Here is a 25,743-nt window from a genome sequence, read left to right as displayed (position 1 = left end):
TATCTACGGCCATTTTTTTTTGAGTTACTCCAAAAACCAAAATCGATTTTGTCAAAACCAATTTTGCATGAAAATTCCCGTTTCCTTAATTTATTTTTGGTTTTTCTTGGCGCTTTTAAAAATTATTGGCAATTTTAAATTTTTACCTGCCTAATGCACCAACTAGATTCAGTTTCCTACCGGAGAGAATACTGAAGTAGAAAATCGAAGTATTATTTTAAGACTACTTATCGTGTACAGTGTACACAGCCACAAGTGATAATAAAAAAAAACCCATCATTGTTAAATCAATACATTCTTCAATCCACTCAGAATCTAAAAGTAGTTAATTATTTAGGTGAAACTTATAAGTACCTATTAAAGTTTAGATGAACGGAGTAGTGCACAAAGTGTGCTTAATACTTTAATCTACGAGTGTATCTAACAACATTTTTCGGGCTACTCATATAAGTACACCGGCTACTCATCAAAACTTTAAATACTTATAAGTTATAACTGATTAATTACTAATCACTCATTCAAAATTCAATTACAGATTCTGAGCTGATTCTGAGTTGAGCATTGAACTACCTATTGATTTTACATTTTACATTGGTTTTAAATTGTTTGTGCTTTTATATAAATACCTACGTTTTATAGTAGAAAAAATATTTTGATTTTGATTTTCAATTTCAAGGGGGGTTTCTGGCGAAAAATTCATCTATTTGGTACTTTATTTCAAATTCCCAGTATAATTAGAAAAATTAGAAAACAATTATTATTGTAATAATTGGAAAAAATATTAGAAAACAAAATATCAATGGAAAACGGAAATTTTATATTCAAAACCAGAATTTAACAAAATCGATTTAGTCATTTTTTGTAATTCAAAAATAAATAATTTTAAGGAGTTGATTTTTTTACCAAATATTTATATTAAAATTTTCAAAACATGATATAAGTTTCAAAATATTTTATTTCCTTTTGTGCTATTTATTATAGACACTTAAAATGTTCAGCTTTATTTTGATTTATGTATGAGAAAATTATTGTCTGGAAAGAAAACACCGTATTATAAGATATTTTAATACAAAGTTCATCGTAAGATATTGTTTTTACTGAAAATAAAAATATTGCAAATGCATATCTATTGGTAGTCACATTTTTTATTTCATAAGTATTCAAAGAACACACGTCGATGGGTAGTCGACAAATTCTAATATTCCATAGGTACCTTTCCGGCTTTATAATTTACTTGGGTATCAAGAACCAAGGTAATGCTTTCATTTTTATGCGTAGTTATTCAGTGAACATCTTCATTTAAACGGAATAATATTGGTTTATGTATATTATTTTTAACGAAACTAGGTATACGTATTTCTCACAGGAAACGATTATCGTCGACGACATTCAAGACGATATCAGTATTATAACTATGCAAAAGTTGAAAGGTACATTGTTATTGACTAGACAAACGTATTTTATTTTTATAATATTTTGATCAAAGAATATTAATAGTGTTTGGTACCATAAAATCGGGGTCATGGTACTATGTGAATTGTTTTATCGCTTTTTGGTACTTTCATGTTGAAACTATTTTGATCGAAAAATATAGTGATGTATGACTGCGCGTCTGTACGTTAAGGATTTCCAATAATTTTAGCCATAGACCGTAGTCTATCTTTAATTACATAAAGCGTTAGGGGAACTTATGCACTCTAATTATCAGTCACTACACACAAAGTCACTCATCATTCACGATGGATAAAGAATATTGCCTAAATCCGACGCCTTAAAAATGGTTCAACAGCCTCAAGATTCCAGACCTAACTGTATGATGATATTTACCAAATTTCAGGATGTGAAAGTTGAGTAAAATATAAAACACGCTGCAATTCATCTCATTTTACTAGTAGGTACTTACTACAAATACTTGATTAATCTTTTTATTCCGCGAGGGAAATATTATGAAAAATCCAAAAGCCCTCCGCACCCTTCGAACATAATATTATGTTATTATATTATATTACCTATTAGGTATATTATATAATATTATTAATTTATTGTATGACAAGGTTTTTGTTTAAATCGCGAAAATTTTATCTGAAAATGCATTGTCGCGTCGGCGCACCAACATATAAGAATATATTGCAGGTATAGGTTATTAGCCCATAGGTATAATAATATTGTTATATAATATATAAATCGCGTCCATCGCGTTATCTACACCGATTACGACGATATCGCTCGTCTCGTTCGCCCCAACTCCCAAGCAAACCGTATTATATTATTATTGTTAAGATAATATTATGCATTATTAATAGCCACGACTGTTGTTGCCCGTCGTCGTCCCTCTCAGGTTTTTAGGCGAATATTGCGCGATAGGTAGGTAAAACACAGCCGCCGCCGTCGACGTTTCGATCCGTTTCTGTCATTTCCGCTCGCCGATCCGCCGCCGCACCGTCGATCAACCACCTGCCATATTCATTGTATTATTAACAATTATAACAATACCATTCGATAATAATATTATTTCCATACGTTATTCCATTACCTCCTATGTCCTAGTTGTCGCGCATTGATCTCAAAACTATTATTTTTTCCGCGTTTTTCGGCCGTCGATATAATCATAGTAATACGCCAGTGCAGTAATATAATTCAATCTAATAATAATAATTTTATAATACCATACAATATCATAATTTATTATTTGCGCACCTACTCAGTAAACCACAACAATCGTCAACGTGTTGCACTTCGTGGTCATCCGCCCGCCAGCGAGCCGGCAAGCATAATAATAAAATAATTTACTTGACACGACGATTTCGGACGAACATGGCCGGCGATGGAAGCGTCGATTTCCAGGAAAAGGTACGTGCAGTTGTAGCAATATATTGCATACATTATTATTATTGTAATTTTGGTGTGGTTAAAACGAATTACTTAGAACAGATTGTTCGTCATTTTTTTTGTCTACACACTTTTAAGTAGGATACCTACACGCTAAAGCATAGAATAAACACGTGAAGTTTCGCACTTTTTATTTGAATAAAACATTTTACTGCCAATTAGTCAGTTCATTTTACCCTCTAATTTTGTAGGTGTACTACAATATAATGTCTACACTACACAACTACCCATAATAAATTTCTCATTACCTATACACAATGTGGCGTATTACTAACAAAAATAATATATTAGATTATATTATATTCTATTTAATCTGTTTGACGGTAATATATGTTGTTTAACAGATCACAATTTCGTAATACTTACTAAAATAAAGCTCATAATAATATTATATTATCCTTCCTTCTTCAGATATACTTTTATGGCGTACCTCAATAAAATAATAATAAAATGATTTTTATTCGTTATGAACATGTGGTTTTGGCGTTATTTGTTTATTTCGTTTTAACTATCAATAAAATATATTTTGATAAATCATTTAATATAATCATCTCGATAAACAAAAAAACAAACTTTACAAACGGCTTCCATACATCAACTGCTAATATACGTAACGTCATAAATCATAACTATTATAGTGACCCAACAAAATAGTTACTCGTACTTTAATGACGTATTGACGTCACCGACATACGAGAATCGAACTTATTGCCTGTGGTGTTTGGGAATTGAGGGACACTGCAGTGTGATGCATTTGACCATCACCTTGAGTTTCGATATAGATAGTTTTCATAGTTATCGTTTCGAGTAAGTACTTACAACTTATAAGATAATATTATTATTTGCACGAAATAAAGTAATATTAACGAAGCATTTTCTGGGTTTAGGCAGTGTAATACGATGTATAAACTGGAAATATAATATTATTATGTTTAGAGATATTAAATATTGGTGTTACGGATTTTGTGCGACCTATATAGGTACTTAACCTACCAATCACTAATCAGTAATCACTAATCTGTTACAGTCAAACAATTTAGACTAAACGTCTGTCGTCCCACGACTGTTTGGAAATATTTAGACTATTTTTGTCTTTTATTTTATTACCTGCGGTCTGACACTGACAGATAAAATAAATACGGTCTATGCCTATACGGCAAGCTGTCAACCACTATAGTGACCTGTATAACGAACGCAAGCACGCAAATATATTTTAGGCCGCTCTTTGCAGTTGTCAGTTGTCAGTGTTAAGGGTTGGCACCAACAATTTTGTAAACGATTCGATGAACTTTTTTTAAATATTATTTTCACCCATCACCGAAGCGGTCACCAAAATACCTAGGTATGCATTTTCACACAAATGCCGTGGCCCGTGACAAGATAAACCGGTAACCGTGTAGGAATTAATAGATAAAAAACTACGATGCAACGCTAAAAAATACACATAGTACAGTGGCATGTATATAGCTAAGAATTATTTTCATTGTAGGCTAATTACATTTATTTAAAGAGTTGGTAAGGGGGGGGGTATGATTATGACATAAACGCATGTATTATGGCTTATGACTTATGAGTTATGACACAGAATTTAAACTGCAATTTCGCTTTAGCGCATATATGGCCGTGACCCACCAGCTCCCTCCCTATTCACGTCAATGAGTAACGATAATGTGTTATAAACTTATAAGTTATAACTTTCAAATTATAATACGCGCAGCCTACAACTACTATGGTAGTTTTTCTAAAAGTCTCAGTTATTTTTATTTTTTTTTAAATCTGGTCTAGTTAATAATAAATACCTAGGACAATGATAGGAAATCCGATAAAACTTTTTTTAAAAAAAAAGCGTTCATAATCTCCTGCACAATAATGAATAAACATATTATTAATTCTCTATTTATTAAATATTCTTATTTTGAATGAAAATCCACTTCAATCAAGTCCCTATAAATTATTTTATAATGTTGTTTTGTAGTAAAGTATGGGATGGTATAAGCAGTGTTTATTAAACACAGACGATAAGAATTGTTGTAGTCTTGTTTCATCCGTAGAAAATGACAAAATGTTGTAGGTACCTAGTAAGAAACTAAGATAATAATATATTTATATATATATATATATATATATATATATCTCCATTATCCATGTTATAAGTTATAAGTTTATAACCATATTATATATAAGTACCTATAATATGATCCGCCGTGTAATTATATCTACTAATTATAACTAATGTAACTATACCTATTTTAAATATAATAGTATTTTTTGTGTTTGTCAACTATTCTGTAAGTAAAATTATTATTGAATGTAAATAAATAATAGTACTATTATACACGTGTATAATTGATGTAACTAATAGTTTGTATTTGTAAGTCAATAACTATAGTTGAGGTGGGAGCTACACCCTACTTTTTTAAATCAATAATATTACAGTCGACTTAAGTACCCACAAAAAATGTGTCCTATTTGCTCGTATATAGCACTTGGTTCTTTCCATTTCTTACTGTGTAACGCTCAGCCGTTTGTACTATTATTGGTATAATTTATATTTTGTCGTGTATACGCACGTCAGTGTGAGAAAGTTCCACCCACACACTTGGCGTACCAATCACAAACTTTGCGTCCCACAATCATATTATATTTTTAATTATTAATTAGTAATTACTATTTACCTATATGGCTATATACCATTACCGACCTCTCACCGATTCCTTCAACGGCTAAGACCGTCTTTTCAGTCCTGGCTCTTCCTTCTCTACCGGCCTCGAAGAAAAAACTAGACAACAGATATATTTTATCCTTTTATAGGACCTCTGGATTTTAAAATCATAAGTCTTACTTTATACTATTTAATATTTATAACGTAAACGGCTAAATTAAATTCCCAACGTTGTAAAATAAGGAAAATTAAATCTATATATTGTATAATAGCTGTGTGATAGGTATTTTAGTGCATACCTTCTAATGTATTATACTATAACGAGATCAGCTTTACCTTCGTCTACGAAAATTCCGATTTGACGGCGCGTAAGCTTTTACGATTTTTGCGTGAACCCTTTTTTATAATTTAATTTTTTCTTGAATGCACTAGGTATATAACCCGTCACGATTTATTATGTGATACTATAATAATACTATTTCCTTAACTTTTAAGTCCATAATATCTTAGTCACAAAGAGGGAGGACTCAACAAACGTATTAATTTATCGTAAACACCGTTTAACGCACTAAAAATAACCACTTAATTTAAGCGATCATAGTTATAAAACTAAATTTATATACCAGGCCGGATATTTGAACAATATTTGCTGTGTTGTAATAATGTTTTCAGTAAGTTTTAAACATCAAACCAACATAATAATTTTATTTTTTAAATTTATATATGTTTTTAGAAATCTTATCTGATGACTTGGATAGTCACAGTAGGTTAAAACATTTGACATAATATAGGTACCAAGATTTATTTTGGTAGAATATCCTGCCGGGTTCGAATCCCCTTAAGAGGACGTCACTCGGGCATTTGTTGTAACCGTCTTGCAAAATTTGCCATATTGTACGTTCACATTAATGCATTTAGTCTGTAATTTCTAAAATTAGAGAGAATTTACCTCTTATAAAATGCAGTTGTAAGTTTATTATGAAGGGCATCTCAGAGGCTTTTATTGATATTTTTACTAAGAAGAAAATTATTTTTAAACTGTACATTTTTGTATATTTTAAAATGATCACAACTTACTTAAAATAATAATATCAATAAAATGTTTGTAAGACGGAGACAACAAGTGTCCGTGTGGTATCATCTTAAACACATTTATTGGTACAGATGATTTCTTTTTGGTTGACGGTTTTTTTACACTTTTGTTTTGAGTTGTTTATATTATTGAACATGAAGTTATCATATTACCTACATATATAATAACATTTTCAATGATAATCAATTTTAAACTAATTTTAAGCTAATGCTTATTTATTCCACGAACCTATTTATACCGTCCCGTCCTGTAGTAAGTCTATATTGACTCAAGAGTTAATAGCAATAATATACTATACATATACTATTATGATAATTAAATATTAATAATACGATAAATGCAATGCTTTCGCAAATATTAGGTTATTCAACCTACCATATATTAAAATTTACAAACAGTAATTACTATTTGTTACTATAATAGCAATACAAATGTATCATAAAAGAAACTCGGTAATATTGGCTGACATAAAGCAAAGATGTATCATTAAATTCAAATCTAACTCATAGATTACAATAACTTTTAAATAATGTAGTACACTTGACCTCATAGACCTCTTATATTACTATAGAACATAATACAAGTGTATAACAACAGCATTACGAGCGGCGTTACATCATCTCGCAGTGATGTAGCCTGTCTTGACGACAAAATACAATAATCTTTATATGTATATTATATAGAGAGCCTTTTCATACAGCCTTTATATAGCCTTTTTATATATCAAGGCTCTCTACGTATATTATATATTACCCTATTACCCCCACTACCGTTATATTGAGTAATCGAGTAATCAAAAATCACCCTCTTTGCTGTTACGCTTTCCATACACTTATTGCTTGTCTAGTAGTTTAAGGTCTATGCTTGAAACCTACTGTATAGCAGATGAGCGGTTACCTTCTTTCACCATTTTTTCTTCTTTTAAACTGATAAGTTTACTACTGGCACAGGACCACTTGCAAGTTACTTTGAATTAGTATTAAGTATATTTAAGGTATTTAAAATATATTTTTCTCATTATAATATTACAATAATTGTATATAATCAACCCCTCTTAAAAATCGGGTGTGTGACCTATTGACATCTAATAATTATTTCTACACAATAATCGTTATAGTTGTATCAGCGTTCTTGATCCACAATAATATAACTTGTTTATCACAATTTGATAGTACCCTCTCGGTTTCTCCTCTCAATGGAAGTGCATAAAGATTTATTTATTACAGTGCTCGAATCGGAAAAAACCTGCAGCTTTCCGAGACAATAGTTTTAGCTACATATATGAAGGTAGGTTACGATAGTCGAAAAAATTTACGATACAATAATAATATTGGTCAAACGATAATAAATAAAAATAATGGAAAGCGAAAAACCTGTGCAGTAACATTATATTGTGTTATCGATCGGCATATTTCATTATGAACTTCGTGAAAACATAACCTCCCCATACCTATCAATTATTGCTATTATTTTTATACCCGTTAGGAACGTCGAAATTAGTGTGTCACGAACACCGACTTTTCCACGAGAGCTGTTTTAAATTATCTAATTTGTTAACTTTTGTTAATTATAATGTCAGAGATCAATCGATTTAATTCAATACTTCGGTAAAATTAAACGTTAAAAAAATCTAAAATACCTACTTACTACTTAGACATATTTTGTCTTCATAGTTTTTCACAAAGTTTTAATGAACATACTAAAAGTTGATAATTTTTCGGTACAAAATACATACCTAGGTACAGTGTGTTATAAATATCAGGGCTTATATCATAAATATGTTATAAAAATAATACGTCCAGTCATAATATTATTATTATTATTAGGTCATAAAACATTTTACTTCCCATGTTTGAGGGACAGCCAACAGATCCACAATTGGTTGTTATATGTGCGTACGCTGTATGTTTACGTCAAGGTAAATATTTTTAAAAATGTAGATACTTTGTTTTAAGGTTTATTCTTTTCGATTACCTACTTATCACTAGGTATAAACTTTTTTTTTGTATAAGCACTATACCTACTTAAAATACGTGCGTTAAAAACATATAGGTACAATATCCACAGAAATAAACCTAACGGGAAGTCATCTGGTGTATAATCAGTATAACATTGTGTCGAGACGTCGAGTGCACCTAGGTCGCCATTGAGTATAGGTCACTGTAATGGCTATGTTAAATATAAAATTTAAATGAAAAATCATTGCATACAAAACAAACGATTCTGAGCGGAGACGGTGGTGTCAAATTACTGCTAATATTGGGATACCTACCTAGATTATTTTTATTACTTATATGACATTTTTAAAATACCTGCTTTAAATACCACATATTATAATTTATATTATATAATATTTTTCTTATAAGTCAATAAATCGTTGAACGATGTGAATACCGATCACCGTTGTATAAATAGCCTAAAATTACTCTTAATATTTTGAAGCTTTAAGCTTAACCTTCATTGTTGATTCCGGTTAGAAAAGCGTTTAAAAATCTTGTGATGTATCATGTAGGTACCTTATATATTACCTACACTTAAAATTTAATGAATTTTCAACAACATAAAAATATTTGAAAATTGTCATGATTTTAGTGAATTTTGAGACTAGGAATATTCTACTATTTACACTCAAACCAATTGACCGATTGACCGACCAAGTTCGACCAAAATCGACCAAGTTAATATTTAATTACCTACTAATGGATAATTTTACATAAAACAAAAAACAATTTTGTGCCATATAATGTACTTACAATCTACATATTATAATAATTATTATAATAATGAGAATGCGCTATGAATTCCGATCATCCCGTCCCGTCACACTCTTAACGTTTTCGTTTAGTAAAGATTGATTGGAAACCATCAATGTGTGAACATTTTTTTTTTTCTGAAGATTGAAAAAGTTGTGAATGCACAATGTACTAAATAGTGATTTGGATTTCGAGACGGATAAAACTTCGAGGCCGCCGCTGTTTTGAAATGTAATTAGGGTATTATGACACACGAACTTTTCGTAAAAAATAAAATAAATAATAATAATAATAATAATAGGTACACAAAATGAAAATATTATAATCCGTAATACCCGTAGTGTACGTTTATAATAAATTATTAACAAAGTTTGGTACTTTGAATTTATAATTTCTTCGTAGACATTTTAGATTTACTACTCAAAACATGATCAGGAGATTTATCAGGCAACTTTTTATAAGTTGAAAACAAAAATTTAATTCCATTATAATACTATTTAAAGCTTATTATTTTGTGTTTTATATAGTTCACAGAAATTCGGTAACTTGGTAGCTAGGTATATATTCATCAAACAGTTGTTTTAACAAATTTTAAACTGCTGCAAAAGTTTAAGTGTTATACAATATACTTATATATAATACAAAGTATTTAAAAGATAACACGTCTTGTCAAGTAGACAATTTGGTTGAAATTATGAATACGTTTAGACTTTACTTTTTTCGCGATTACGCTGTAAAACGGTGTAAAAAGGTTCGTGGTATACCTTACATTAATTAAAATTAGTGAAAATGATTTCATTGTGAACATGATTATTTTATATGTCTATATACAAAATATATGAACATAATAATATCCATAATATCAAAAAGTTTCAAGTCCCTACAATTAGAACATCTAAAAACCTCATAAACTGTGTTTTGGGAGTCATTATTATTTATTTTATATTTGAATATCCAATGTTGCCAAATTTAAATTAAACATTTTCATAACAATTATAATTGTGGATTTACGCTGAACTTTTTTTTAAATTCCAATAAGAAAAACGTAAGGATAATTTGGTATTATTTACTACCTAGGTACTTTACAAAAATCGTAAAATTACAATAGTATTTTACATTGATAATACTACATCGTATCACTTTTTTTCTATAAAAAGTGCACACATTGGCGTAGTTTTTTTTAATAACTTACCTAAAATATCATTGTAAAACCAATGCAAAAAACAGTCCTCTAAAAATCTAAAAAATTGAATTAAAACCAAATCAATATATTTCTTAACTGTTTTTTAGTTTTAATAAGTGTATACATTTTTAAGCGTTAAAGTTCAGTTCAAGTTCAAAAGTATAAAATCACCTTTAATAGCTGGTTGATATAAAGCAATATAGTGCTGGTATAAAAGTATTGGCGTCGATTAATAATTTTACGTTGTATGAATGTTTCTAAAAAATGGCCTTTACGGTGGTTCCATAATATCATTGTTATTTATTGGGTGTAGTTTTAATAATATAAAAGTTAACTTGGTTATAGCTACGCAATGAAATTATCAATAACGAATAGGTATCTAGGTACAATATAATGATATTACCTTTAATAATGTATGTACTCACGTGTTACTGCAAATACAAGATCACTTTTATTCTTAAAAGGACGTAACACTGGTATTTGTTGCCTGCGTCTTACCAGTGCGTAACATAGAAAATGTACGCTCAGCAGAACACTCGTAGCTTCGTTAGTTTAAACGTTAAAGTGAATTGACCTATTATAAAACTTAATGGTAAGAACATTATCTGTGTGTGTACGTTGGTTTTTTACGATAATTCTGTTTTTAAGTGAGTTATGAACATTTTTAATTTACGGTATATCATATACGCATAACTTGCTAAAAAATGTAACTATCGTAAAAAACCAACATATAAACATAGATAATATTCTTACCATCAAGTTTCATAGTAGGTAAATTCACTCTAATTTTTAAACTAACGAAGCTACACGTGCTCTGCCGAGCATAAATTTGCTATGTTACGCATTTGTAAGATGGAGACAACAAATACCCAGGGGCGTAATTAGGGAAGGGGGATTAGGGGGATAAATCTCCCCCAAAAATTTTTTTTCACTGCTAACATTTTAATCAAAGTGTTGATAGTGCAGACCAATCATGTTTGCTATAAACGTATACCCCCCCCCCCCAAAACCAAATTCCTAATTACGCCACTGCAAATACCAGTGTTACGTCCTCTTAACTAGGTACCTGCTACCTACATATTATAATACGACGAATATTACATTTAGTTAAGAAAATTGTTTTGAACAACATCAAAGAAAAATTGTACCGGTATAATGTCGGACCTTAATAAATAATAATATACATTTTTAATTATTTATTGGTTCTGTTACAGGAGAGGATTTCAAAAGAACTTAGAGTTAGCATGAACGAATGGAGAGAAATTATAGTATTGTTAAACGCAATAATGTCGTGGCAAAAAAATTGGTTTCCCGCGATTACGGTTATATGTGTAACTAGTGTATACCTGTAAGTATACCTATTATATTATACATTTATACACATTACACAATCTACCCATACTCATTCGTGTGCACAATTCGTGTATCAGCTATTACCTTTTCAAAAAAAAAAAAAAAATCCCGTCTGCTTTTCCTATATAAATAATTATGTATTATGTATGTTCTTTGAAACACAAACAGTTAACACAGCGTATAATATATAATGATAAATAATTGTTGCATAATAAAATAGAGGTGACACGGACAAAATACCGCACAATGTAAATACTGCTATTTATTTATCGATTTAGGTGCCCATAAGTTAGATCTAGTTTAGATAAGTGAGATCTAAAATTAATATTACCTACGCGTAATTACGAGTGTGATTTGACTTGGCTGGTTAATATTACACGGATGACCGGTATAATCTGTCTAATCCAGAGTAGGTATCCGATGATTTCTTTTGATGTACATTGTACAATAATATAATACCAGCTACGCATCTATCATGCAAAAATAATAAAATAATTTATACTTACTCAAAGTCTTACCGAATTACTGCACTGATGTTGTATATTACCGCTAAACTTTGATACGAGACGGAGAGACATTATTAATATTCTGAAAGCTCATAATATATATTTCTCGGGGCATGATTATAACGTTGTATTAATGTCCATTTATCTTACCCGGAACGTGGACGGATTTTAAATAATAAATTATGTCCAGGGTTTGCTGTATTATGTACAAATTCACTCGACCAGTTATTATACACATTAACATTTGAAAACATTATTGTTTTAACCCAATAGAAAATTTAAGTTTCGGTAGTCCGTTAACACTCTCAGATGACTGTGGTCCGTCTATTTTTTTTATACGCACCAACATAATATAGTAGCGTAACTGAATAGAATAACATAATTGTAAAATGTACGAAGTCGGTTCATTCGAAAAAATTACGATGGTAAACATTTTCGATTTTTGAGAGACGAATAAAATGTTTCAATTATTTTTTTCTTTTCGAGTGGGTATATACATTCTGATAAATATTTTTACCCAAAAGTTAATAAGTTATAGTTTTGAATTTTTGATTGACTTAGTATATTACTATGTTTTATGCATGAAATTGATTACTTTTGACTTGTTATTGTGTGCATAGAATATTTCATTAGGACGACAGTACGTCACTTCGTCAGTACCTATATAATATATATAATATATATATAATTATATAGTACCTATATAATATATTATAGTCTGCTTAAAATCAATAACCAATTATTACCTACTGACTGGGACACAAGGTATAAACTTGTCATAATCAACTGACGTCTGACACAATACAAATTATTATTTATTGTTATTGTACTTTTTATATTAAAGAATAAAATTGAATAAATTATATTGTATACCTTTAAAGGACTTAAATTTAGCACGATATTATAGCTATTCAAAAATATAATAAACTACTCGCCATTTTATAATAGTTGTTGCGGGTCGACATTCTGCGACGTTATTAATTATTTTTATAAATGTATACCTAATATTATATTGGATTGTGAATAGTAAATAACAATATTTAACTACAAGTTGATTCACCAAGCATTCTCGTCCACTTTTATTTTTCAATAATGCAGTTATTTAAAATCTGATTTTTTCAATCTTTAATTATACTTTAAGACCATATATACCTATTTTCAAATTCTTGAGATTTTTTGTACTACTTAAGGAGTGTCCTTTGGAGATACAAACTTCTGTTTTTTAAATGATAACCCTATTTGTAATTTAAATTTTTCAGTGGATAATTTTTCTGAAATTGTTGACTTATCAAAATCAAAATTCGTATGGAACGGAGTTTTTCTACGTACAAACACATTATTACACACCTTCATAATAATTTAACCGAGGTCAATATGAAAAATATTATTGCTACTTATTGTTTTTCCAATAACGATTAAATTGTATATTTTGGCATCACAATCATAAAATATATTGTATATAATATTGTAGTTTATTGATATAATCGTTTTTCACCATTAATGATAAATTAATTAAAAAAATAGTTTAAAAAAAAAATATATAGTATACCTTGCATCTTAGATAGAGTATTTAGTATCTAGTAAATATCAAGACTCAGGAGCGGATCTAAAAGTGGGTATGGGGGTCACCTGACCCACAGTTTTTCTCAACATTGTCATTCTATCATCAGACATAATTTATTACATAAGACTGTTTTTACTTAAACAAATAATATGTAAAATAATAATCATTTAAAAAAATTCATAATATTTATTAACCAGTATTAAAATACTAAATAATTAAAATCATCTTAGCCAGTTAGCCCCCATACCTTTCAAACTTATTATCATGAAATTATTATCCTTATAAAACATGGTTTTAACTTATAAAAAATTAAAAAACTACACGCCTGAATTTTGATTTTGAAACATGAAAATGTTCAATTTACCATTGGTCCCTTCTTAAATGGTATAAAAACTTAGTTTTGAAATATGGCCCTTAATCCTTATTGAGTATACTTTAAAGAATAGAATATAAATAAATGTATTATAAAAGAAAAAAGGTGTGTGAGCTAGCTTGGAATAAAATGTATTCAAAATATATTAAAGTGTTGTTCTTTTATTTATTTATATATTTATAACTCAATTTGCTTAACAATGGGTAGAAGGGGGTCCTAATAATGTGGTAGAATCTTATAAGTACTGTTAGATGCCAAAATGTTAAATATCCCCGATTCCATCATACATCGTCACTAATGCCAGTGCTAGATATTATACCTAGGTACTGCAGGTAATCAAAAATTGATTGTTCGTATACTTTATTATTGCTTATTAGTTATTAGTTAATACTTTATTTTAATATATTTTCTCAAACGTGAAACAGTAGCGTTTGTACAATCGTGCAGACACAGACTGTTTAATTTGTTTTTGTGGGGAGATCCCGTTTGGACATTATATGGATTTTTATAAATCACACTATATATTTAGACTAAACTTAAAGACAGATTATATTTTTTTTTTGAATTAAATATTTATATTACCTATTTTGAATTGAATTCCCGCAGTTTTTATTATATTTATAGATTCAAATCGGGTAATTTTATCTGTGTGATGGGTTAAAATAATGGAAATATTTTCTTGGTGGACTCTTTTTTTAATTTTGGATTTAATTTCGATCTATTATTTTTTAACGATTCAAACAAATAAATATTATTATTATATCACTGGGGTTTTAGATACGTGTGGCTGGTCAACTGTTCGATACTAAACATGATCTGGATGACCGGCCTATGCGCCGCCTTGTTGGATTGCATCGTATGTGGTCCGTTTCAAAGGATCCTGCCACCTAGCAGCTGGGACCAGGACAAGGAGCGCACGTTCACGGATATCTCTGAATGGGTTGCAGATTGCTGGGTGACGACGAAGCTGTACACGAGCCGATTTTTCAACCTCAGGCAAACACATACAAAACTGGTAAATATTTCATATATTGAAGATTTATATATTTTTAAACCAATTTAATGTAATATATCGCCACGCTTCAGTGATGACGTATTTCAGGGGAGGCGATGGTACGAGGCCATTCCCTTGGGAGTTAAGGTTAATGTTTATTTTAACCTCTGTATAATTAATTATAATGATTCGTTTTAAAAAAACGGGTACCTATCTCACTTTGCTGTATTGTAGGTTTTGAGTTAGTTTTCATCAGCATCTATAGCTTATATTATATTATATTGTTATAATTATTTTATTAATTTGGTAGGTTGAAATATTTTTTTTCAAAGTCATTAGTCATTACTGACAAACCCGCGTAGAATGGCGTAAAAAGGTCCGTTGTATAAATAGATTAAAACCTTAAAAAAAGTCTAAATTATCTCGATGTTGAAGAATTTTGTCAACATTTAAATTTAAAATGTTTATAAAACAAAATCGTGAAAATATATCCTTTAATATATTTTATATCCTATATCAAAATTAATAAGAAACCTTGTATTATATTTTCAAGAATTTTACACAACACAAATTTAACGACATCTTAGACTCTGAACAACTATAAAAAAAATAAAAAATTTAAGATATCTGTAAAATAACTCAAAAATATCCACATTATTTTGAAAATTGTTTCAAGTATAGAAAATTCTTTTATAAATAGTAGGTATGTAAACATTTCAAGTCCTTACGGTCATTCCTCTCTAAAAATACTAAACTCAATTTGATCGAAATCTAGTATTCTGTATTCCGTTTTCCGCTGTTATTTGTTTTTTTATTTCCAATTATATCGATTATTAGTAGAGACAATTGTCTACTATTGAACTTTCAAAAGTACCAAACTACCAACTAGATCTAATTTTATACCAGATACCACCCTCGAAGTTGGAGATTTTAATATAAGAGTGCTGTCAATAATGTTAAGACAGTAAAAAACATCATTATAAAAGCAATTTTCCCAGTTCAGAAATAAAATTAATGTTAGGCTCTGCGTAAAGAAAACAATTAAATAAGTTGATTAATGTTAGGCGTGTAACTGAATCAAAAGATCTATGTGAGAGTAGTATAAGTGATATGTCGATGATTGATAATTAAACATTAGGAATGATCTGAATTTCACCATAAAATGGTTTAGCACAAGTTAGGTACCTACTTCGGTGACAATAATCTTTGGTGTTGTTTATTTTATCAGATCGTTCATATAACAAATTACAAAATTATAAATTATAGTGAACGCATATACTCGTACACTGAAATTACTACCTACTACTTAGATAACTAGATAAGATATCGAATCGTTGTTGTTTGATGTCAAAAGTGTACAGTACAGAGACCTAATCGTATCGCAAAATACTAAAATAAAAATGGAAATTCTTCAATAATACAGAATACGTATATTTATTTGTAAAAAAATTAAAATATACACGGAAATTCTACAATATTACATAATTTATGTATTTATTTGTAAAAAAATTTAATTATTCTAAAATATTTAAAAATATTTAAAATAAAATTAGCATCAGATTACTTGAAATTAAATGAAACGTATAGGTACATATATCGAAAACTTTCCGATGCTATTATCACATAAAAATATTTATTTAAATTAAAATCCTTTCCCTAATTATAATTAATTTTTTGGTTTTCGCATTACCCACATTATATAAAAATTGTCTGAGCCGGGCTAATAATTTATGCGCATTTTCATAATGTTAAGCTTTTTTAGTTTCCATTAAGCACTCGCATATTATATATTTATATGGTTGGGAAAGTGTAAAAGTTTTGACTGCAGGAGGTAGGCGTATAATATATAATAGTAGGTACCTATATAGGTACGTAAGTGGGTTTATGAATAGGACCGCAAAAAGATTTGCACACGTTAAGATACTCACCTTGTGTATCATATTATAACGGAATGATTAGTTTATCACATATTACGCATTTTTTTTCAGTAAATTTATTCGTTTTAGAAATTATTGTTTTTTAAAGTCATTACAACATTTTTGAAAATGTAGTTATCATCTTTGAAGTTGAAAGTGTATTACTGTTGTATTACATCACACACAAGTATAATAATTTTTTAGGAATTTCGATGTATAAAACTCGATCATCCAACAGTATAGTTAACACAGACATATACCATAACATCTGTGTATATGTTTAGTGTTGTTTACGCAACTACCAATATAATACGCGTGTGATAAAAGTAAAAAATAATTATAACGCTTATAATCAACTTCAAAATTAGTTTATTCAACAAAGTACCTACCTGCAGCTATTATCATACATGGTATTGAGCTTTTGGATTTTTATGACAGGTCAGCACAGCCTTAAATCAAACTTAGCTCCTCTCGCCCTTGACGTTTAAAACGAAAAATGCGATCTCGGTTATATTGTTCGCGTGTGTTAAACGGAGATAACCTATACTACAGCTGCTGCCTGCTATATACATTGTAGTTCTCTTAAAAATGTTAAATATCACGTTCTTATATTATTATAGTGTATAATTACTAACTATATATATTTTTTTAATTACCTTAGTCCGTAGGTGGGATAAGTGGGTGAGGTACCTACTGTATATAATATTCCTATTTTTTGCGCATAATTCTTAAAATAAACTATTGCAGCGCAGTAACAATTATACAATTTACATTTGAAAATAAATTCCTTTATTCACTTAATACAGTTTAAATGTTATTAAATTGTTATAAACGTTTGTAAAAAAAAAACAACTGTACATACCTAACGTAACACTGTTACAGTGTATCTACCTGCCTTTATCCGTTTACCATGCTTTTGCGACTCACATTAATTTATCTGTAAATTCCTCAAGTCATAAACCCAATGCCATAAAAATTGATTTAGAATTTAATACCCGCCCGCCCAAGTGTTATTTTTACGCGCATGCTTAAAATGTTTGTCTTTTATGTTGATCTTTGTGACGAAGTGGTACGCAACAGTGCAAGTACAATATTGTTATATTAGCGCACTATAATACCACTGCATGTAGCAATCCGTCAGCGAATTATATACTTTTATAAACTTTGTCAATATATCTCATCCACCTTGCGGAGTATTATTATTTTTATTTATTGATCTATATAAATCCTTATTTTCGCTTGTACACAAAAGCGTGCGGACGTGCAGTGCAATAAAATAATTGAAAAATTCACACGTGCACTTCCAATATGTGTGTATGTAAAATTTGTCATATATAAAATTGGACTTTAATTAATAAATCAGTTATGAAACAGCTGTACCTCACACAAAATTATCTTTGTATGAACTGGGCGAGTTAGCAATAAAAATAAAGAAAAATAATGAAAACGAAAACTAGATTAATATTTTATTCACACGTTTTTCGGAAAAAAATTGTTGAAAGCCATAGGTAGGCGTAGCTAAAAATATAAAGTTAAACGAAGATAGAATATTTTCTTAATTTTTTTTTATTATTGTTTTGTATCCACCTACCCTAAATAATTATTAGTGTATTTAATTTAATATTTCTAATACAATGTAATTTTCAGTAATGTGATGTTTCTAGTTATTTACTAATTTACTTAGTCAAAATGCTTTCCCAAGACTAATTTCCATGCCATTTTTTCCTGATATTTTTTTTTCCAGCACCCTTATTTCTCAAGATTTAATATTTAATTGGGCTTTGGGCATAATATTATTAATCTTCTTAAACACTTTTAAATCTATTTAGTTAATTTAATTTCGCTCACCAATATACATATTACACTAATACATACAACACACATAAATACTCAATGAAAGTGGGGAAAAGAAAATCTGCCAAGTGCTTGTGTGTCATCTTTAATAATTAAAAATTATTATAAAATAATATTATGCGCTACATATGCAGTGAAACCGTATATATTTGATAATATAATATAATATTTTTTTTTTTCAGTTTCATTCTGTCTTATCGGTATCGTTCTTCAGCCTTTTGTACATCGGAACCACATTCAACAATTTGTTCATATCATATATTACAAGTATGTCATCCCATAACCATGGGACGTGATTTAAATATTCGATAGACGTGCTGATAGCATTTCTGTCTTTTAAATATAATTAAATAATTTTAAAAATACAATATACATATAAAATATATCGTGCTGAATGCTGATATTTTTATGTCGTATAGTTGGGATTTTCAGTGGTCGGAATAATGGTACCCATCGAAAATTAATACAATTAATACAATTTTAAATTACTGATCATTCATCAACTAGTTAAATTTAAGTATGTTTAAAACAAAAAATGGTAACAATAATTATTTCATACATTTTTATACATTATTTCAAAACTGGAATATTATTGTCATTTCTTTATTTAAGTCTTTGTTTAGTTGGTCTTATGATGTGTTGTGTATTTTTTTATACTTCTGAGTGTTAAAAGTTATTGTATACCTACCTAACTGATGCAAAAGTTATCTTTCAATCCGTCAGTGTTTGGTATGAGCCATATCAAAAGGAACTAATTCCGTTCCTCGAGGAACGATCGTTCTTTAAAAATATAAAAAAAGAATTCGTTCCGTTCCTTATTATTTGTTTTTGAGGAATTCGTTGTTTTCAATTTATACAAGTTCCTCTCTTATTTCCAAATTTAATATACATATAAATATAATATAATAATAATATAATATAATATATAATATATATATATATGTATTCAATTATTAAAATAGCTGAGCGAGTAAAGTACATTTTCTCATCATTAATTTGTACCCACTTACTAGTTTTGTGCAAAATAATATGACATTTTTAATATTTGAAACTCCTATTCTTGATTGTTATAGATATATTTACCGCGATGAATTCATGATTTCTATACTAACTATGGGATTTACGTTTTGTGTTAGGTCCCTGTAGTCTGCAGACTCTGCACTCATGGGAAGATCAAATTTAGGTACACGTAAGACATAAGCTCTGACACTGGAACTTACTTTTTTAGAATAATACTGGATTTCCACTAAACCGTTGTCGTATAGTCGTGTAAGGTTGAATATATTAAACTTATAAGACGTAATGTGTGACCGACATTTTGTTACCTACCTACATATTGTCATATTGAATATACGGAAAACGACACGACACGACACGGTGTGTATAGTTAAAAACCTGGCTTAACAGTGCAATTCCGAACGAATAGAAAATATTATTTTTTTCATGGATAAAAGGATTTAGTTCCGTTCTTTGTCCCATTTACTATATAAATTAGTGGTTCATCACCCATTGTTGTTGTGCACTTTTCTGGAATATTAAAATTAGAATTTAATGGTTTACTAAGTACCTAAATGTCTATCCTGGATATTTTAAAATATAGATAGGTACCTACTTTGTTTAACAGCCACATCTAGCTGTATCTTCTGTAAAGACTTTCAATAAATTGTAAAAATAAAATGAGCTTTCAATATATTTTAAAATAAATAATTATTTGATCCGGATTTTCTCATGTTAACAATAATTATCTCAATTTTATTGTATTGTTTACTGTGTTGATTATGTGGCGTTTCATTTGAATAATTTATGCATATAATGAAATACCAAATGATAATTTACATTAGTAAATATAAATAAACATAAACTATGATAAAATAATATTAAAACTTACAGATTTAATCAAATTAGTTGTTTTTTCCACGAACATTTTAATACTGTATTTTGTGCAAATTCCCGTTTTGTAATACCTATTTTCATCACTCACCACCACGACTTTCAAAAGTTTCCACTATATTTATTACAAGTATTCGGCATAGTTTCATTTAAGTGCAGTGTACTACTGTACTATAGCTGTTACCAACAGAGTAGGTAACCTAGTACCTACTGAGACCGTACCAGAATATCCCGCGTTGGTACTTACCAGTTTTTAGTTTATCGGTATTTTATATCGATGGAATACGAGATTTTTAAATAATCTGGTATTACGAAATATATCATATTTTATATGTAAAGTGAATGAATTGTAAATGCAATAAACCATAAGATTCATAAAAATATTTTCATCAGATGATTGAATCAGTATTACGACTCATATACTATATCAATTTGAATATTTTTGGTGCATATTTTAAAATGTCTATGACAAAAACATGTTTTAGAAACACAAACTTTATAAAAAAAAATTTGTATTTTAAAATACTTCATAAAATGTTTATTATAAAGACTATTTTATACAGGTACTGTGAAAATATCGACAAATAAGTCAATCCTCTCTTCAAATAGTTTCAGTTAAAATCTCTTTAGGTAAATAAAAACAAATTAGGTAATCCATGCGTGGTATACCTGTGTTTGACTGAGGGCCAACTATGATCGGTTTGAGGATAAGTTTATTGTAGACATATTTTTCAGTGTATAGGACCCTAATTTATTGTTATAACTTATATCCAAAATACAAATGTACAAATTTATAACCACCATTTCAAAATCCTTCGTCACGTACACCAACGCCAGGATTTTTATGTATTTGGCCTGTCGACTCAGAAACCACACCAGTTATATAGTTTTACAATATTTGTATAGGCCTATTGACTCTTTTATGTTAAATAATAATATAGGTAAATACCAAAGGGTAAAAGATATACTTATTACAACAAATTATTTTCTAACACATAATTATTCTATAAGACATAACGTAAAAAAATGACCCGATACCAAATAAATGTATGCTGAATTGGAAATCATAATAATATGTGTAACTAAATCTGATTATTGGATATTATATTATGGTTTAGAGTTTCAACATTACTATAAATTTACGATATACCTATTCGATGATAGTTTTTATTTATATTCGATCTTTTTTATCGACGCATAAATAACTCGTACCTGATACAGTTATACCGTAGGTATAAATTAATAGGTTAGGTATCTACACAATAGTGTATGTGGTATATTTGATAGGTATAATATAGTATTTATATGTCATCATAATAGTATTTCTATACGTGCTATAACTTATAAGACGTAATATTGTAGTTACAGTGGTGCTAAAACTGGTTGGGGTATGAGGGGGAATATATCTCCCCCCGGTGACCTTTTTTTCAATGTTCAATATCTGATAACCATAAATTATATTTTTAATAATTGAATGGTGCATGTTAAAAATCATATTTGGGGCCACTGTGTAGATAGGTATAGGTAGTAGAAGTCAAGCTTTAAAATGGTGACTTTTAGAAATGTCTTATTTATTTATTTTTAATATATAGTAACCTATAATTTATATTTAAACATATTCCATAACACGAATACAAATACGCAATTACAATGCACTAAAATTAAAATAGATTATAGGTATTAACAAATTAATAACTGTTTTAAAAAATTTCCGTTTGTCCTTTTTACACTTAATTAAAAAACATATTTTAAAATAATAATATTTTAAGTTTAATAATTAATAAACCTAATACATTTTCTAAATATATTTTTTTTAATATTTAAAATTAGGACTGGTAACCGCTCTAAAAAAAAAAATCACGGCGTATAAATGTTTAATTGAGATTGTTAACTATGCATTTATTAATATTCTTTATTTTTATTTTTTAACATAGTTTAAAGTTTATTTTAACAAAATATGTTTTTGGGACGGGGAGGTAGATACAATTTTTTTTTTGTAATCGATTTTTAATAATTCTTAACAAAATGTATCATGTTACTAAATATTTTTCCACTGCACTATACCCGAAAACATACCTATTTATAATTCCTCAATTTTCCGTACAGAGAAAAATATCTAGACTAGTAACATAACTAACATACTACTTATACCTAATATATACTAGAGATTCCCAAAAATTTTTTCCATGCAGACCACGAGCCAATTTTTTGTTTTCGTAGACCCCCTAATATTGAATTTTTACAAATTAATTAAGGTGTTTTTGATAGATTACCTACGTGGAGTACCTCATTTGAATAGGGTTTACTGTGGAACATTTTTAAAATAAAAACATGTTAAGTTTGTTAGTATGCATACCTTTATTTAATGACAGTATTTTATTAATTTTTTTTTAATATTTAAATGACAGGAAATGTCGTTTATCATTTGCGCATTGTCACATACCTACCTACGTATTTTTCGTAAAAATTACAATTCACGCGTTTTTTATTTAAGGGGCCTGCTCGTGAGCAATATTTAGGCATTTGTGTTAGTCGTCAATGATAATTAGTATGAGTGAGATTCTATGCCCTCGCCCACATGTCAACGGCCCCGACCCAGGCACCGCCTACCAAAAATGAAGTCCGATTTTTTACACGAAACATATGTTTTACAGGAAAAACTCTCACACATCGTGCACAATGTTATATTATACGAACGAAATTTTAAATTTTTATTTCTGTATTTAATACCAATGATTCGATGTAGCTTCAGTCTTATGATAACCATGTTGTATCCGTCTTGTATTATTGTTGTAATAAATCTATGAACATTAAGTTGGTGATTATAACTAACAACCGATAAATTTTGTTATGCTATCAGAAAATTTATCTTTGGCTCTTTCCTGGTGACGACTGTTCTTCTATAACATTCGTTTTCTAATATACTATTCTATTCTATAACATGTGTTTTATAAAGCCTGTGAATTCTATAGTATACATTTTCTAAATAAATTTCATATTTTTAAAACTTGACTTTCTAAGACAAATTTCTTAGGCACACCAATACCATACGTCCACAGTACACCTGTGATAAATTATTAATTTAAATTAAAATATAATATATTATTATGTAGGCATAGTAGCAAATAACCGTTTGTGTTTGTATTTTTAAGTTTTAGCTATTTTGCTGTTTCCCGGGTTCAAAACCAAATCGGAATACATCGAGGGCAGTCTGCAGAGGTACGCTCATCATATGCTCTCGGGCGACGACGACGAGGCGTCTTCATAGGGCAACTAAACTCCTCAAAGCCAAAGCCACCTATCTAACCAGCTCATTAAACTATAATGTTTTAGTGAAAATAGATGGGTGTACAAAGTTCATTAAATATTATTTTCGCCTTTCAGTTTTCATAAATAAATATAATTTGTCATGTAGCCTACTATTTACAGTAGGTATCAAGAATGTGTGTGTATGTACCTATGTTATGTTAATTATTAATAACTGTTAACTGCAGAACAATTTGTGAGTCATAGAAATCGCGTTTTATAGTGATGAAAACGGATAAAACATTGAAATAATTGAAATAATATAATTTTGTAATATTATGAAAATAATATAGGTAGTAATGGAGATAATATTTTTTTTTTTAAATATTATTGTTTTGCTTGCAGTGTTTTTCGTGTTCATAATACAAATATATCAATTGGACGGTCGTTATTGTTTAATAAAATACAAACGACTAACGAGATATAACTATTTAGCCGTGTTTTTATTTTTATTCAACCAGAAATTTTGTTCATGCTAAAAATACCTTTTTTGATTCCGATTTAAGATACTATAGATAGGTACTTAAAAAAAGATACTTAAGTCTTAAACTGTGTTCTAACATAGGTAATGATAATATTATTACGATATAAAGATGCATAATTTATTAATACCTAATGTAGGCACCTACTGTTAATTTAATATTCTAATAAATAACAATTAGGTATAATTTAGTTTTAGGCCATTAGGTAAAAAAATACTCACAATTAATTAAATTATCTAGCTTAAAAACTAGAGTGAATCGATCTATTATAAAACTTGATCATTATCTGTTTTTGTATGTGGTCATGTGGGTTTTTACGATAGTTCAATTTTTTAGTAAATTATGCATAATATATGCCTAATATAGCATAAAATAAAAATGCTCATAACTCACTTAAAAACTTAATTATTGTAAAAATATCAACAAACAAACCAGCGGTGTAGCCAGGATTTCTCTTTTTTTGGGAGGGGGTTGGGAGCTGATCAACTTATACACTATTACACATTAAATACGTTCCAACACAGATAGATGGCTGAAAAGTGTTAATACTTGTAGTAGGTACATTTTTAAATATTTTAAATACAATTTAAGACTTTTTGAGCGACTATCATAGACCATTAAAATAATTTTTAAATTTTCTTAACATTTCGGGGGAGGGCTGCAGCCCCCACAGCCCCTTCAAGTTTCATAATAGGTTGATTCACACTAATAATTAAACTAACTCAGTTAAACGTGATCTTCTGAGTGTTAATTTGCTATGCTATGCACTATTGTAAGACGGAGACAACAAAATATATCTGTGTAGCGTCCTCTCGATGCACGTTCGTCATTGAATTCAGGTCACTGCAGTTGTGCAGTATTATTGGATGACGTTTTAAACTTAAATTCAATGATAGTTCAATGTATTTGATGAAAAACGATTCCC

General features: G+C 29.0%; 1 protein-coding gene across 1 annotated transcript; it reads left to right on the top strand.

The window, feature by feature from the left end:
- Window positions 1-2,355: 2,355 nt before the first annotated feature.
- LOC100574394 (ARL-6-interacting protein 1 homolog) lies at window positions 2,356-24,764 on the top strand. The gene is made up of 5 exons (XM_003244898.3): window positions 2,356-2,850; window positions 11,795-11,928; window positions 15,154-15,391; window positions 19,323-19,407; window positions 24,183-24,764. Exons 1-5 carry the CDS (start codon window positions 2,815-2,817, stop codon window positions 24,296-24,298), a joined length of 609 nt encoding a protein of 202 aa, XP_003244946.1. The 5' UTR covers window positions 2,356-2,814; the 3' UTR covers window positions 24,299-24,764.
- The last annotated feature ends 979 nt before the right edge of the window (window positions 24,765-25,743 follow it).

Source organism: Acyrthosiphon pisum, chromosome X (assembly GCF_005508785.2).
Source record: "Acyrthosiphon pisum isolate AL4f chromosome X, pea_aphid_22Mar2018_4r6ur, whole genome shotgun sequence".
Classification (NCBI taxonomy): domain Eukaryota; kingdom Metazoa; phylum Arthropoda; class Insecta; order Hemiptera; family Aphididae; genus Acyrthosiphon; species Acyrthosiphon pisum.
This window is presented reverse-complemented; position numbering and strand designations above follow the sequence as displayed.

What these genes read in the sequence shown, in the direction of transcription:
- LOC100574394 (XM_003244898.3), top strand. Translation starts at nt 2,815, where the DNA reads ATGGCCGGCGATGGAAGCGTCGATTTCCAGGAAAAG. An exon ending in GCGTCGATTTCCAGGAAAAG is followed by an intron (nt 2,851 to 11,794) that starts GTACGTGCAGTT and finishes GTTCTGTTACAG; the next exon opens with GAGAGGATTTCAAAAGAACT. An exon ending in TGTGTAACTAGTGTATACCT is followed by an intron (nt 11,929 to 15,153) that starts GTAAGTATACCT and finishes CTGGGGTTTTAG; the next exon opens with ATACGTGTGGCTGGTCAACT.